This window comes from Seriola dumerili, unplaced genomic scaffold, assembly GCF_002260705.1.
Source record: "Seriola dumerili isolate Sdu_G_001 unplaced genomic scaffold, Sdu_1.0 BDQW01000538.1, whole genome shotgun sequence".
NCBI lineage: Eukaryota > Metazoa > Chordata > Actinopteri > Carangiformes > Carangidae > Seriola > Seriola dumerili.
In genome coordinates, this window is record NW_019174793.1 from 1,579,208 (window position 1) to 1,596,614 (window position 17,407).

Genomic DNA, 17,407 nt, shown 5'->3' on the forward strand with positions numbered 1-17,407 from the left:
TAATTTCCATTCAGCATGTAAACATGGATGTCATTTTTTGTCCAATAGAAACAATTTATGGTGAAGAGAATCTCAATGATAATGTTAATGATCCACATCTTCTAGTGGTGTCATCATGTGACCTAAATGCATATTTTTGATCATGTGATAACAAGTGGTCTTGAGCAGGAAGAGAAAGATCAGGGAGTCACATCCTACAGTAATGTCTATGCTTGAACTGAGAAGAGAGTTACCATCTTGCCCCAATATAAAACCAGCTGTCATCATGTGACCAAAAGTTCACATTAAAGCCAAGAGTCATTAGTAAGTGGACCTTTTCATCTTTCATTAGCAGTGCTGTTTCCCTGATCTTGAAAATTTGGAACCATAGAAATATTAAAAACGTTACCTGTGACAGACAAAGTGACTCCAGGTTCACCTGTATATTTCCTTCCTGGTTGGTTTGTAATGAACCTGAACTTGTACTCAGCTGAGTCGCTCTCTCTCAGGTCTGTGATTCTCAGAGTGCAGTCGTTCTCCCCACAGTGATACTGAACACGACCTGAATACTCTGAGTCTGCTCTCAGATCCACAGGTTCATTATCACTGAATCTAGTGAACCAGAATGTTTCTTCAACTGCAGTATCAGCATCATTTAACCTGGATGGGGATCTGTAGCTGCAGCGTATTTCCACTGTTGATCCTTTTAAGGCGCAGATCTGAGTTGGAGCGCAGGTCAGTCCCCAGTCTTTCTGACCCTGTATCACTGTAACACAGAGCACAGCAGGAACCACAATCACATTTGAGTATTTTGGAGCTGCATCAGTTCGTAAACCTGCAAGAGAACTGAACTCATTCCAAACTTACACAACTACTTTGGCTCTCACATCATCCCACTGTGAGCCAATGAGACAAAGAAGACTGCAGTGTGTGCTTATACATTACCTGGCACAGAGAGAAGGAACACAACAAAACCACTCGCTGCCGCTGTTAAACTCATAGCTGCTCCTCTCGTCTCACTGTGTGGCTTCAGAGACAATAAAACACATCGAAAAAGCCTTAATGTACAGAACTTATACATTAGTTACATCCAATTCTTCCACTCACAATGTAGAACAGTACTGTCTTGACCTCCTGTGCTCATGAGAATGAGCAGTAGAGAATAGACTTCCTTCCCCTTTATATTATTAATATGCAGCATGAACATCAGGCCAGGAAATAGTCAGTTCTCAACAGACAACACAAAGAAGCAACAGAAAAAACATCATGACCTTCATGGAGGATTTACTGCAGGACTGGTGTATTTGACTGCATCAGATTTAGCTAGGTGTTCCTAATAAACTGACAACTGAGTGTATATCGCTTTGGGAACAAGACTTGATTGTCATTAGATGTTTCACTTCACTGCTTTCCAAACTGTTTTGCTAGTGACTCCTTAAAATGAAGCTATGTGGTTGTGACCCTTCATCAGAAGTTATGTGCTTCAAAGTTATGAGATGTGAGCATTTCAACTAAAGAGAGATATTTTGATAAAAGAGTGCAGAAAAATAAGTGTAGGCTACTTGACAGAATCTTTTCCCATCAGTAAAACACGACTCTTTATTAACATCTAGTGGCAGCAGTATGACACTACAACTGGGTCACAATGCTTGTTGCACTAATGAGCTTTTAAATAGCGAAAATGTTATGTTTACATTAATCTTTATTTAAGGTTAAAGGTCAGTTAAAGAGACTTTTTAACCACTAGTTGCATTGCAGAGCATGAAAGTAGCTGATATATTTCAGATAGACAGATGAAAGCCGGGAACTACCCAAAGTCATTAGGATTCTTCCTTGTGGTACCTTGCATTCTTGTACCACTATTTATACAACAATTTATCCAACAGTTGTCAAGACATGTCGGTAAAAACCAAAAATGTCAATCTGCGAGTGGCGCTAGAGTCCGAGGATCTCTAAAGTCAGAAGGTTTTATCCTCTGGAGACTTTGACTGGCTGTACAAAATGTTATGGCAATCCATCCAGCGGTTGTGGAGATATTTCAGTCCAACAGTTCTTTTGTCTCTCCTGCTACAACTGTATGTCTGTTACATCTTTGCTTAAGAATGAGCCATTTCAAATTCCATAACACAACATTAACAGTATAATTTCACTGGGTGAAAGACTGGGTCAAAACCTATGACTGGATTGTGTCGCCACTGTCAGCAAAGACAGCTGTGCCTGTAGAAGGAAAGCCAGACCTTGCACTCGCAGGGTGATACTGACGGCTGTCTTCTAGGGAAAGTAACTAACGTCTGCCAAGCTGCAAGATTCTTCACTAAGTGCTTTTTTCAAAAAAAGAGTAATTTAAGGGTCTGAGAAGTCAGTAAATCTAGAAACAAAAAGGTATTAAGTTGGCAACACTGCTTGTTTGAACCTAATCATTCTGAAAGAGCAACGGCCAATGGGGACATTTCAACATTCACCCTTGATCACTCAGTCAGTGACAGACCTGTTCATAGGGATTTCATAGAAAGTTTAATCAAGACTCCTACGATCTTTAGTTTCTAGCTCAACCAGAAAAAGTAACTGACTGAACGACACCTGGTGTTACATTGTGGCCAAACTTCTTAACCAAAAGTCAGTTCTCCCATTCATTGTTTGCCCATACATGAAAACAGGCAGGTTTTCTTTTGCACTGCAGTAGGCCGGTTTTCATTTCTCACCTGTTCCCTGTCGACTCGTCTCTCTCCAGGCTCAGACCCCTGCTTGAAGACCCTCTTTTTCCTGGTCAGGAAAATTCATTCAAAATGTTAACTCAAGAGCTAAACTCACTGCTAAAATGAACATACATTGTTTGGTGAAACAGAGCTGCTCACATGATCCAGAGGAAGACAGATGTGAGTATAACTGCGAGGACAATAGCAGAGACTGCTGCAACACCATATAACTTCCACGCTCCTAGAAAGAGTGATCAAATGAAAAACAGATTACATTAATCAGGGTGTGACGTGAAGTTACCCAATATAGTAATAATATGGTTTTCCAACATCTTGCAGCCGTTCATGGTGTACTACGAGCCAGTTTCAAGTTCATGAGGCCAAAGGAAGAAAGTTGAGCTCCAACCTTCAAAGATGACTACAGCTACCACCAAGTCTGACTAGCATTACATACTTCAGTCAAAGCTTCAACTCTTTTTCATATAGTTAGGAGTAATTCAAAGTGGAAGGGACCAGAGAAGTGTTCATCAAGCCTTGTAGCTAATAAAGATACTGTCAAACTTGTACTTAAGTAGTTTTAACTATGGAGGTGGAAAACGCAGAAAATGTGTCTCTGAATCTTTTATGTCAGTGTTGGAGGGAATCTAGCAAGGATCTATTCTGTCATTTAGATTAAGGACTTTCACAAAATTTGGGTAATATGCATGAAGGGTTATGAAATCCAAACTAACTTACCCCCCATAACAGTCAGATTTAAGGTGGAGTTACGACGTCCTCTTGTGTTCTGGGCTTCACAGTAATAATTCCCACTGTGTTCAGGTCTGAGGTCAGTGATGGTGAAGATCTGTCCTGTAGCTTTTGGTGAGTCTTCATTCTCCTTGTACCAGGTGTAATTAGCTGCTGGGTTAGCATCACTGCTACAGGTCAGAGTCACTGAACTGCCCTCCACTATCTCACCAGAGGGACTCACTGACACAGAGAGAAGCTTTGGAGCATCTGGAGGAGATGATTTGACAGAAGTTAATTATAAAATAAGACTCACATTGCAAACAGTGAGTAAAACCTCTCCATGAACAACCACTAAAGCATCTCAATGAGATCTAGCAGTAAATTGTGGATGTGAAGCTGACAGATCTTAAGAAAACATTTATTTGCATGAACACTTTTCAAGGGAATAAAACCTAAAAATTGAGAATCATATGCTACATGTTATATTTCTCAATAAGCTCCTTTCTTCGACTCACATTCAACATTACTAAATGTGAATTCAGACGTCCTCCTCCCCAGCTCGTTCTCAGCTGATGAGCCTTTGGAGACACAGATTCTTCTGTCAGTGTAAGTCACTCTGTTGCAGGATCGACCAGAGACACCTGAAAGATAAAACCTTCTTTAAACTCAACTGTAACACCTACATGTTAAACACAGGGTTGTGTTGTTGTTAAGTTGCAGCAGAGTTCAATACAATAAGATGATGGTAATAAGCAAAGAGGGAACAGAGTCCTTCAAATCATAAATACATGCAGTCATGGGACAATGCAATAGTTTCAATGTACCACCAGATGGTGTTATGCAAGTGGAAGACTGAAGTAAACTCACACACTGAAGGAGAAGAGGAATCCTCATGTCCTTTCAGAGCACAGGAAAAGCTGTCTGCAGAATGAACGTAGACTGAAAAAGAAGGTGTTTCTGTCCGAATCTTCTGTCCATTCTTGTACCAGATGTAGGAAGAATGATCAGGTAGACGACAACTGCTGCCACACTTCAGTTCCACCCAGTCATGATACTGGTAATGTCCTGACCTGATCACCTGCACCTGCAGACCTGGTTTTGCAAAGAAGGAAGTAAAACTTCAATTCATACACACGTGTAAATACCCAAACACATTCACAGTATCTACGGATGGATGTTATTTTCTGCTCCTATGGAACAACACATGGAGAAGTGAATCTAATCTCAATGATACTTTTACTATTTAGAGCTTTCAGTCATAATGTAGTGGTCTTCTGTCTTTTGTGCCATTATGTGACTTAAATGTGAAATTTCATTCATGTGATGACAAGTGGTCTCTGTGCAGAAAGAGGATGGTAAGACGCCAACGCTACACACTTGTTTTTATGTGAAAGTCGACAGGGGCATCACACACATCTGTCTGAACACCAACCTAAAGCAGAAACATCAGGTATTCACAACCTGCAGTAATGTCCATGCTTGAACTGAGGAGGGAGTTACCATCTTCCCACGATCTGTAACCAGTAGTTATCGTATGAAAATTTAGATTAAAAGAAATATTCAAGTAAAAATGTTACCTGTGACAGACAAAGTGACTCCAGAATCATCAGTATATTTCCTTCCTTCCTGGTTTGTTATGAACCCGAACTTGTACTTAGTTGAGTCGCTCTCTCTCAGGTTTGAGATTCTCAGAGTGCACCTGTTCTTCTTACAGTGATGCTGCACACGACCTGAATACTCTGAGTCTGCTCTCAGATCCACAGGTTCATCGTCACTAAATTTAATAAACCAGAGACTTTCCTCAACTGTAGTATCACAGCCATTTATTCTGGATGGGTATCTGTAAATGCAGACTATTTCCACTGTTGATCCTTTAGAGGCACAGATGTGTTTTCGACTGTAAAACACTCCCCAGCCTTACTGACCCTGTATCACTGTAACACAGAGCACAGCAGAAACCACAATCAGATTCACAACAACAGAGAGAAACTTTATGGAGGTTCTTCAACATGGAAACCTGCTACATGACTAAAATACATTTGTAAAACTACTTGGCTCCAACACTTCTCACTGTGAGTTTAAGACAAAGATGTCTGTCATGTTGTTATATATTGTTATATATATGTTACTGAGGTAAAGTCATGTTTTTCTCCTATGGTCTCTTCCTTTTTATTCACTTTTAAACTCATGATGTTAATAATGTTTGTGACTTCTTGATGTAGTTGCTGTATTAAGCCACAGTGAACACAGACATGGAGAAGTCCAAACAGAAAACCATTGGACCTGTGAATCTTAATGCAGCTGTAATGAACAGTGTGAGAGGAATCAATTATTATTATTAGAGCGTGTGAAATTTTCTTGTTTAGTTTCCTCTCTGTTCACTCTGTGGTCAGGTTGGTGTTGACCATACAGGAAGTGGAAATATCACACTGACATCAGCAAGTAACACAATTAACTAATAACATTTGGTTCCTCATTTTGAGCCTTGGTAGGTGTTATCTTGTTCTCTTAAACAGAATATAAAGACATTTGTAGATTAACTCTTCAGTTACTGAATCCTTCAGATGAACCACTTACAGCTCCATTTATACAGTTAATTCAAACAGCACAACTCTTACTGTGCAATAACACTCACCACTAAAATGTTGAGGTCAAAGATACTGAGAGATGCTGCATGTGTGAAAACACTGAACAGATCTAAGGACTTTGGTTTAACAGCACAATAAAAAAACAGCTAAACAAGTGATGATAGAGAAAAATCACATTAGAAAAACAACATTAACTGCACATTTATTTATTCATCCTGTTTCAGCTTGTTCTCAGTAAGTTTACTGAACGTCCTACAGAGTAAATGTAGATGTACAGTACCTGGTACAGTGAGGAAGAGGACGACAAATCCACTTGATGCTGCTGTTAAACTCATAGCTGCTCCTCTCATCTCTCTGTGTGACTCCAGAGACAATAAAACACATCAAAAAAGAATTAATGTACAGAACTTATACATTAGTTACATCCAATTCTTCTACTCACAATGTAGAACAGTACTGTCTTGACCTCCTGTGCTCATGAGAATGAGCAGTAGAGAATAGACTTCCTTCCCCTTTATATTAATATGCAGCGTGAACATCAGGCCAGGAAATAGTCAGTTCTCAACAGACAACACAAAGAAGCAACAGAAAAAACATCACGACCTTCATGGAGGATTTACTGCAGGACTGGTGTATTTGACTGCATCAGATTTAGCTAGGTGTTCCTAATAAACTGACAACTGAGTGTATATCGCTTTGGGAACAAGACTTGTTTGTAATTAGATGTTATCATTCTAGGTTTAAAGAAATCAGAGCTGTTTGTGTCAAACATCATAAGTCAAGGAGAAAAAAGTAATTTGAAAAATGAAATAACACTAAAATGTATGCATGTCTCACATACACACTGCAAATTCACACTGTGGTCACAAGCCTTCACTCACTCACTCACTCACTCACTCACTCACTCACTCACTCACTCACTCACTCACTCACTCACTCACTTTAGTCTCTGTCAAGAAACATTACGGTGTGAACAGAGCAAAGACAGACTGTAGCTATAATGACAATGAGTGTGATCACACTTTTTTTAAGTGTATGTGGTCTCTTCATTTGGTTGAACACGTCTTCCATGTCGACCGCGACAGACCAATTCTCCACTGCACACAGTAGTTTCACTTCACTGCTTTCCAAACTCTCTTGCTAGTGACTCCTTAAAATGAAGCTATGTGGTTGTGACCCTTCATCAGAAGTTATGTGCTTCAAAGTTATGAGATGTGAGCATTTCAACTAAAGAGGGATATTTTGATAAAAGAGTGCAGAAAAATAAGTGTAGGCTACTTGACAGAGTCTTATCCCATCAGTAAAACACGACTCTTTACTAACATCTAGTGGCAGCAGTATGACACTACAACTGGGTCACAATGCTTGTTGCACTAATGTGCTTTAAATAGCAAATATTATACATGAATTGAATGGAAAAAGTATAAGCTTACAAACTGTTAGCCATCTGAGTTACAAGTTATAAAATGTCATGTTTACATTAATCTTTATTTAAGGTTAAAGGTCAGTTAAAGAGACTTTTTAACCACTAGTTGCATTGCAGAGCATGAAAGTAGCTGATATATTTCAGATAGACAGATGAAAGCCGGGAACTACCCAAAGTCATTAGGATTCTTCCTTGTGGTACCTTGCATTCTTGTACCACTATTTATACAACAATTTATCCAACAGTTGTCAAGACATGTCGGTAAAAACCAAAAATGTCAATCTGCGAGTGGCGCTAGAGTCCGAGGATCTCTAAAGTCAGAAGGTTTTATCCTCTGGAGACTGTGACTGGCTGTACAAAATGTTATGGCAATCCATCCAGTGGTTGTGGAGATATTTCAGTTCAACAGTGGTGGAACGACTGACGGACTGGCTGACAAGAGTCAGACGGTTTTGTTGACTGTACTGTACAATGCAGCTGGATCTTCCTCGGTTTCCTGACTTATGGTTCTGAGAGGAGACAAAATCAATAAAGAAATAATCAGGAGGTTGTGGAGACATTTTGTCTTGAGGTGTTAGTGAGGATAAAGTTTCTGCAGGAAGAGATGCTCACCTCGGGGCAGAACTGTTAAATTTGACAACAGCGTACTGAACACCATCCTCCTCGTCCTCCTCCGTCTCCTCGTGTCTGCGGGGTCCAGCTGGATTGATGTTGGAGTAGACAGGATCTGTCTGGTTCTTCAAGAAGCGGACATTGGCGTAGTGAAGTTCTACCTGTTCCTCCGACTGATTGGAGTGATACTGCAAAGACAAATTCATTTTTGAACCTTTAATGTGTAGTGATATTGAACTTTAGTAGAACCTCAAATAGTACGTGTTTTCATCCATCTGTTTTCTTTCACTTGTTCTTTGTCCGAGTCGAGGTGACATCAGGCAAAGCAAGGTAGCCCAGAGGTCCTTCTCCACAGCCGCATTATCCAGCTTGAAGGCTCGAATCTTCTGATGATCTTGTTCTCCTTTTTACCCTTACTACTGAAAAAGACCTCAAGATAACATAATATCTTCCCTCTAAGCAGGAATTCTTTCCTACCCACCCACAGGTGTGAACTGCCCCAGTCTGTCCTTTAGGTCACAGACTGATGGAACTGGCTGCTAGGGCCTCCATGCCAAGCCTGGCATTTTAAAAGGGAATGGAGGAGTCTGACAGCCTGTGGGAAGAAGGTCTTGTAAAACCTGGTCGACGTGAACTGCATGTTACAGTAGCGTTTGCCAGAGGACAGAAGGATAGACAGTCTATGGGTGGGTAGAGTCTGGCTATTCTGTTTGCTCTGCTCAGGCTGCATCTCTGATTCAAGTTCTGTCTAGGTGGGACAGAGGTGCCGATGATTTTCTCAGCTGTCCTCAACACTCTCTGAAGGAAGTTCTGGCCTGAGGTGATGCAGCTGCAGGTAGAGCTGCAGTGGGTCACGATGCAGGACAAGAGGCTTGCTCTCCTGACCCGTCACAGGCGCTGCAGGGCTTTCTTGACAAGAGAGGTGGTGTTTGCAGTCTAGATCAGGTCATTTACTAAGTGCACCCCAAGGAACTTGGTGCTTTTGATTGGCTCCACCGTGTTGCTGTTGGTGTTGAGTGGAGCGTGTACTGCATGGTTCCTCCTGAACTCAACAGTGATCTCCTTCGTTTTGTTTACATTCAGTGACAGTTTGTTGTTGAACCAGGTGATAAGTTGGTGTGTTAGAAAATATGTTGAAATACAAGATTCTGGATGTAATAGGTCTCGTCCAAGAGAAAGATCAAAGAAAGAGTTAACAGAAGTCAGAAAAAGTGTTTCTAAGAAGATATTTGTCAGAAGAGATAAAACTATTACATTTGCTTAAAATGGAAATATCTTCAGCAATCTAGAAACAGAAATACATAAAAGACAGAGTATGTATTTTATCTGTCTCTGAATGAAGTGCTTTTCAATCAGATTCATTTTCAACCTGCACCCACAGCTGTGTGAATTGAACTGAAGAACCAGAATGGTGTTTCACTTCTGATTTTACACTGAACGGTGCAACCTGTTCCTCACCTGGTCACTGTAGTCGGGTCTCTCTCCAGGCTCAGACGATTGCTTGGACGTCCTCTTTGTTCTGGTCACAATTAATAAAAACATATAATAATTTAGTTGCCAAAGTGACAGCTAATGACTGGTTTTGAGATATTTAACAAACAATGCTTTAATAAAACACATGTGCTCACCTTATCAGTAGGAAGGCAGAGAGGAGTATGACAGCGAGGAAAACGGCAGAAGTTGTCCCAATGACGGCTGATTTCAAAGCTTTAGGCAAAACTGTGATGAAATAAAAACTTAAATTTAGACATGTAAAGATATTTTACCTCGATGTCCCCATGGAGTGATATAACAAAAATGATTTTAATGTTCACAAACACTCAGATGCAACTTCATTAGGTACACTGAGTTCAAACTAATGCAGTCTCATACAACAGTCCCTCAGTAAATCCTACCTGTCTACCTCCATGAAGAGAGAACGAGGACACAGTTTGTATAATGCAATACAATCATTACCCATTACATCATATGGATTGTGATGTTTGATGTGAATGTGAAAAAGTGAATTAAAGATTTACCCTCCACAACAGTCAGATTTAAGGTGGAGTTACCACGTCCTCTTGTGTTCTGGCTTCACAGTATAAATTTCCCACTGTGTTCAGGGTCTGAGGTCAGTGATGGTGAAGATCTGTCCTGTAGCTTTTGGTGAGTCTTCATTCTCCTTGTACCAGGTGTAATTAGCTGCTGGGTTAGCATCACTGCTACAGGTCAGATTCACTGAACTGCCCTCACTATCTCACCACTCACTGACACAGAGAGAAGCTTTGGAGCATCTGGGAGACAATTAAACAACATATGGAGACACATTCCATTAATATTAGCATGCATGACAAGTACAGTTTTCTGTATAATTAAAAATAAATAATGCAACTTACACTGGACATCTACATGTAGAGCTGAAGAGTTGATCTGTCCATAGTGATTCTCACATTTGCAGTGGTAGTTCCCTCTGTCCTCAGAGTTGATGGAAGTGAAATGATAAACTCCTTCTGGTCCTTGAAACAGTGTTTGGTTCTCCTTGTACCAGGTGTAATTAGCTGCTGGGTTAGCATCACTGCTACAGGTCAGAGTCACTGAACTGCCCCCCACTATCTCACCAGAGGGACTCACTGACACAGAGGGAATCCTTGGAGGATCTGTATATGAATATAGATTATTATAAGTTGACGGTGCATTACTCTTGTGGCTCATATTGTTTTCAATACTTTGTGTGTATGGCAAACTTGAGGAGCCCAATCTGAAAAAACCTTGGCATCATCAAGGTTATTTTTTCAAAAATATGGAGCCCTCCCACTGAAACTACAAAAGACATCATACAGAGGATATCCCAAAAAACCAACTAAACTTCATGTGTAAAATCAGAGGAGTGTCGCTTTAATGAACTACAATGAATGTGACAGATTTAATCTCTCTAAACCTAATAACCTGTATTTCACTCACATTTCACATCAATAAAGGTGCTTGCTGATCTCCTCCCCAGCTCGTTCTCAGCTGTGCAGTAATACTCTCCAGAGTGTGAGGACTGGATGGACCAGAAGGAAAGTGATCCTTTGAGAAACGGATTTCCATTTCTATTTTTGTTGTACCAGGTGTATTTAGCTTCTGGGTTAGCATCACTGCTACAGGTCAGAGTCACTGAACTGCCCTCCACTATCTCACCAGAGGGACTCACTGACACAGAGAGAAGCTTTGGAGCATCTGGAGGATACGTTAACATACATACACAATATCAGAATGCTATCATACTACAAACTTCTAAAGAGAGATTACATCTATAAAGACAATAATTAAATCCATTAAACTGCGTAAATCAATCACATTTTGGTCAGAACAAATTTGCTTTGTTCACAAAAAACAGATGAAAATGTATCAGATATAATATTGAATTTAACTTCCTCTAGACTAGTGGGTTTAAAACTTCCATCAGATTATATCATTAATGAACAAAGAGGTGTAAACTCACACACTGGAGGTGAACGGAAATCCCCACGTCCTCTTACAGCACAGCGATAGTTGTCTTCAGGACCAAATGTGTATAGATGAAAATATTTTCCTTGTTCATTGTGAACTTCTCGTTCATTCTTGTACCAGATGTAGGAAGAATGATCAGGTAGATGACAACTGCTGTGACAATTCAACCTTGTGCTGGTAAAAACCTGAATGACATTCACCTGGATCTGAGGGTCTGTGAACATCAAACATAAATGTTATTCTATATTATCAACATACACACTAACATTTGAATTTGACTTCCGTTGTATATGTTACCTGTGACAGACAAAGTGACTCCAGGTTCACCAGTATATTTCCCACCTGATTGGTTTGTTATGAACCTGAACTTGTACACACCTGAGTCGCTCTTCACCAGGTTTTCTATTGTCAGAGTGCACTTCTTGTTGTCACAGTGATACGTCACACGACGTGAATACTCTGGGACTCTTCTCAGATCTGAATAAACCCCATCTATCTCTTTCCTAAACCAGAATGTGTCCTGAACTGTAGTAGAAACCCTTCTGACTGCGGATGGGTAGCTGAAGAGACTGTTTATTTCCACCGTTGATCCTTCAAGGGCACAGATCTGAGTAGGAGAGTAAGTCACTCCCCAGTCATCCTGACCCTGTACCACTGTAACACAGAGCACAGCACAAACAACAATCAGATTCACAACAGCACCAGAGAACACATTTATTTTCACTTCCATCTTTGTACAACTGAACTACATTTCCAAAACTAGATCCAGGGATGTCAAACCAGGTGCCATGGAGATCCTGCGAGTTCACACTAGATCATCGAATTTAAAAACTAGAACTACAGTATTTTAACAGGCATTTCAACTTGTATTTTTACCACTGGGATATTTATCAATGTTGGTGCTTCAGCTTCGGTCATTTAAGACATTAAAGATGCTGTTTTCAAAATCAGGTGTGGAGCAGCAGAGCAGCCTTAAATCAGGGTTGCATTCAGATCTCTCTCACACACACACACACACACACACACACACACACACACACACACACACACACACTATGTAAACCCTCATCTGTTAGGCAAAGAAAATAAAGATAAATATAAATACTATACTTTGTATTTGTCTTAATTGTTTTGTTAAGTCAAAATTATGAGACTGTACTAACTCATTTTGATTTACTATCATAAATGATTTAGTAAATCATATTTGACTGCTCATGGATTTTTCCCTGTTCTTGGCAGAAATGAGCTTCTGTACATGAAGAATAACATCTGTTTCTCTTTATAAGGTCACATGGCTTCCTCACCTGAGCAATATTCAAGAGAAAGACTGTTTTACCTTCAACTCCCAGATATAAACTTGATGTAAAGGGATTTTATGTCCACGCTGCCATATTATAATAATATACAGTGTATTGCACTATCAATAATAAAAAAGCCTTTTTTAAATAAAAGTCTGACATCAACTTGAAGCAGCAGCTTTGTGCTTACACTTTAACAATCGAGCGCCATTTTCTGCTTCGTGCCGTGAACATATCCATTAACCTACTTCCTTCCATTTTGTCTGCAGAAAGTTTGGGAAGTCCTGTGTTTTTTTTGCAGAGCGCTGCGTGCACCTGACAAGTGTATTTAATTAAACAAAACAAGATGGAGCAAAGCGGCTGGTGCTGATCAGTCTCAAGAAACTCCACCCTTCCTCCCCACGTAAAAGTGTCTGCAGACAATATGCTTCCGCTTTCATTTATGATCAATAATTCTAGCAAATTAATAAAAAAATAAACATATCCAAGACTTCTACCCTCTTCTACCCTTAATGTACGCAACACTTTAACATACAGTGAAGTAGGTAAAAGGATAAATAATCCACAAACCACTGTGTGTTAACAATCCGGACACAACCAGTGCCCAGTTCACTTCACATGTCCAATTTTAAAGAGACAACAGTGAATATTTAGTGTTAAGGATCTGCTCCATTTGTATCACACTGCATCACTTTACAGATGAAACCTAAAACTTGGTGATCTGAAAATGAATAAATGACTTCTTTATACACTTTTCTCTCTTGAACTGACTTAAGGTTTGGTTTAATACCTTACAACATAAATGTAGATACACAATACCTGGCACAGTGAGAAGGAGGACGACGACAAATCCACTCGCTGCTGCGGTTAAGCTCTGAGCTGCTCCTCTCATCTCTGTGTGACTTCAAACACAGTGAAACAAATCTGCAGATAAGAAGTAAATCAGTCACATCACAAACACTTTAACCTGCAATACAGAAAGAAACTGGAAGCAAAGGACAGAATTCAAGCTGTTAAAAATACATCCAACTTCCTTCCTCTTTACATCATTTACATGCAGAATCCAGTAGATTGAACTTCAAGTGAAGAAGAAGGCCTACTGTAACTTGTGGTTTATGCAAAGGTAAACACAGTGCAAGAGAGACGATTCAAAGAGACAGAAGAAAAAGACATTTTTTATTTCATCCTCTGTGTTGGAGAGAGTTCAGTGTCTCAAAAAGATGCAAAACAGTCTCCTTCAAAACACAAAGACAGACGCAAGAAAAGTTAACATTAAAGAAAGACACATCAAAGAAAGATTTAAAATGGAATAAAATAGTACATTCAATGAAAATTAATGCTGTAAATGACATTAAAATATAGAAAAAGAAAAAATATATAATGATAAAATAAATAATTTTCATATCAATAGATTAAAATATATGTAGAGGAGAGCATACAAGAACAACACAGATTATTGTAATGAGCAGGTAAGGCAATAGAAACTATTCAAAAATGAGAGCAGCTGTGATAATAAAAACTGGTTAAAGAAAACTCAGGGAAGAAAAAGAACCTGGTGGAGATATTGTATACACAGACAGAAGAGGAAGTGAGGACAGTGGAACTGGTGTAATATCAATAAAATATAACTCTTTACTTACATCTACTGGCAGCATTTGGAAACTACAACACGATGAGAAGAAAAAAATTCCCTCCAAAAGGTGAAGCAACAAAATAATGAGTTACAATTTAAAGGTATAAGGAAGAAATGTGAAGGACCTCAGGTGTGATTTGTTGCCATGGAGAAATATTCCAGCTCACAGGAAATGAGTCACCAAACCTCCAAACCACAGCGCAGCAACAGAAAACATTTGTCAAGCCTGAACTGGCAACACTGGAGCTTCATCAGTAGAGGGCACTAAAACGTCAGAGGATCAAGGCCGTGAAAAAGCATTTCACCATCCACTGTTTGGTCAAATTTGAATTTACTTTTGGTACTTTATTTTTACATTTTATTATTAAAACTATTGTTTGTTTGTTTTTTTTTTACACAGATTAAGTTCAGGACATGTCATTGGTTTATACTGCTGAATTAAATCTTAGAAATATTGCACTGGCAAATTCTTAAAATTATAATTAAGAGTGTTGCCCAAGCGATCAATGATGGGCTTTTATTCTGAAAAGACTTCACATTTAGTGAACTACAATCCATTTTTATTTCATTAGAGATCCTGGAGACTGACAGCTCAAATATAAGATAAGGTCCTCTTCAATATAAACTGTGTCGTTGCATCTTCATATCAGTAACATCCTGAATACTAATAAAAATACTAACTGCACAGTGGCACATTTCATCCACATAGAGACAAAACTGAGGAAAATCAATCAGAACAAAAGAACAGATTGAAACTTTATCTGTCTTCATAGCTGCTAAATAAAATAATAAGTAGAAAATTAACAGAAAAATCTTTAAAGCTGAAATCAATGTTGTTCTACTTCGTGTTTCCACCAGGTGAGTCCCACCTTTGCTTCAACATCATCTAAAAAAGATCACATGAAACCTGTGTAAAGTTACAGTTGTAATTATAAATCTGGAGTCTGTGTGTTATTTATCTATTTCTTTCATTAAGTGTGAGAGGCTCTAACCTGACTGTAACTTCACACCAGGTCTTCCTGCTCCTCTGTGTCTTGTGTCTGTGCTGCAGTGGTGCTGTTCTCATAACCAGGACAAGAGTCTACCTGATGGAGAGAGGTGACAAAATGACACTCACTGGACCTCATTCATCAAACCTGCATACAATTACATTTTATTCTAATGTTTTTAATCCTGTTTAAAACTGAATTATGTGATGAAATGTGATGTGGTCAAATACTTTACTGGTTCATAATGAGAAAGTTGTATTTTAAATATAAATTCACTTCACATCTTCTTCAGTTTCCAGAGAGTTTATGAGCCAAGTTATAATAACTGTGATAGAGAGTAAGTTGTGTAAGTTTTGTAGGACCTCTCTGTCTCTCACCTCCATCATCTCTACAGCTTCATTTGGTTCAGAGTTTAAATTCAGAGTTTTCTTCTTCTTCCTGGATTTAAACCAACAACAAATACAAGATTTAACATAATGAAATTCATCAAACCAAAAACTACAGGAAGTTTGAAGAAGAAAATAAAAGAGCAGCGACTGAACTGATGGATTTTTATTGTTTTACCTCGTCCACAGACTCAAGACGACCAGTGGAATCAGCATCAGGACCACCAGAGTCAATCTGATGATGTTCATAATTAATACTGATTTACCTGGAGAGTGAGACCAACAGAGAGGAGACATTAGCAGTAAGATTAGACTGATAGATCAGTTTGTCAGGTGATGCTGTCAGTCAGTCAGTCAGTGTCGTCCATGTTCAGTATGATGGAGGTCTCAGTACACAGCTACAAGAAGTCTGGAAATCCTCAGACTTTCTTTGCATCAGTGAAAGTTTCTTTATGTTGATGAGCTCTAGTGCAGTAAACAGGTGTGTGTAGATGAATGTGTGTAACTCACCTGCTACAACAGTCAGATTTAAGGTGGAGTTACGACGTCCTCTTGTGTTCTGGGCTTCACAGTAATAATTCCCACTGTGTTCAGGTCTGAGGTCAGTGATGGTGAAGATCTGTCCTGAAGCTTTTGGTGAGTCTTCATTCTCCTTGTACCAGGTGTAATTAGCTGCTGGGTTAGCATCACTGCTACAGGTCAGATTCACTGAACTGCCCTCCACTATCTCACCAGAGGGACTCACTGACACAGAGAGAAGCTTTGGAGCATCTGGAGGAGGGAATATGAGGAGACGTTGACATCAATATGAAAATGTGTTTTATTCTCATTTTAACTTTAAATCAAGGACGACTTTATAAAGTGGAAGTGAATATTAATTAGTCAATAGTTTATACAAAGGTTGCTCAAATATTAGACATAAACTGTGTAGTGGAAGGTTTAAGTTTCACATTGTATTAGTGACACTGTGGAGTAAACTCACACACTGGAGGGGAGCGGTGATCCTCACGCCCTCAGGTCTCTGATTGTCAGAGTGCAGATGTTCCATATATGACATTTATACTCCACACGACCTCTGTAGTCTGAGTCTGTTATCAGATCCAATGGTGCATTATTAATCCTTTTAGTAAACCAGAATGTTTCCTCAACTGTAGTTCGTTGACCCTTTATTCTGGATGGGTAACTGTAGCTGCAGCTTATTTTCACTGTTGATCCTTTAAAGGCACAGATGTGAGTGTGAGTGTAAGTCACTCCCCAGCGACTCTGACCCTGTATCACTGTAACACAGAGCACAGCAGAAACCACAATCAGATTCACAACAACAGAGAGAAACTTTATGGAGGTTCTTCAACATGGAAACCTGCTACATGACTAAAATACATTTGTAAAACTACTTGGCTCCAACACTTCTCACTGTGAGTTTAAGACAAAGATGTTGTGGCTTAATACAGCAACTACATCAAGAAGTCACAAACTTATTAAATACAAAATGAGTGTTAAAAAGTGAGAATAAAAAGGAAGAGACCATAGGAGAAAAACATGACTTAACCTCAGTAACATATATTATAGTACAATATAGCTACTGACAACGATGACAAGT

At 39.3% G+C, this 17,407-nt stretch overlaps 2 protein-coding genes and 1 long non-coding RNA gene across 3 annotated transcripts; all 3 read right to left on the reverse strand.

Moving 5' to 3' along the window:
* Positions 1–630: 630 nt before the first annotated feature.
* LOC111235873 (B-cell receptor CD22-like) lies at positions 631–13,737 on the reverse strand. Its single transcript, XM_022764442.1, has 8 exons — positions 13,619–13,737; positions 11,880–12,155; positions 11,494–11,715; positions 10,971–11,228; positions 10,406–10,666; positions 3,411–3,671; positions 2,835–2,916; positions 631–745 (listed from the first exon to the last, which is right to left on the reverse strand). The coding sequence occupies exons 1-8, from the start codon at positions 13,689–13,691 to the stop codon at positions 631–633; spliced, it is 1,548 nt and encodes a 515-aa protein (XP_022620163.1). The 5' UTR covers positions 13,692–13,737.
* On the reverse strand, positions 7,324–10,111 carry LOC111235857. The gene is made up of 5 exons (XR_002665706.1): positions 10,049–10,111; positions 9,659–9,749; positions 9,489–9,549; positions 8,031–8,218; positions 7,324–7,927 (listed from the first exon to the last, which is right to left on the reverse strand). It is a non-coding gene; the product is annotated as an uncharacterized LOC111235857 (long non-coding RNA).
* A 1,096-nt stretch (positions 13,738–14,833) lies between the features above and the next one.
* LOC111235874 (B-cell receptor CD22-like) lies at positions 14,834–17,348 on the reverse strand. Its single transcript, XM_022764443.1, has 7 exons — positions 17,333–17,348; positions 16,790–16,819; positions 16,318–16,578; positions 15,986–16,073; positions 15,799–15,859; positions 15,425–15,517; positions 14,834–15,318 (listed from the first exon to the last, which is right to left on the reverse strand). The coding sequence occupies exons 1-6, from the start codon at positions 17,346–17,348 to the stop codon at positions 15,437–15,439; spliced, it is 537 nt and encodes a 178-aa protein (XP_022620164.1). The 3' UTR covers positions 14,834–15,318; positions 15,425–15,436.
* Between the last annotated feature and the right edge of the window lie 59 nt (positions 17,349–17,407).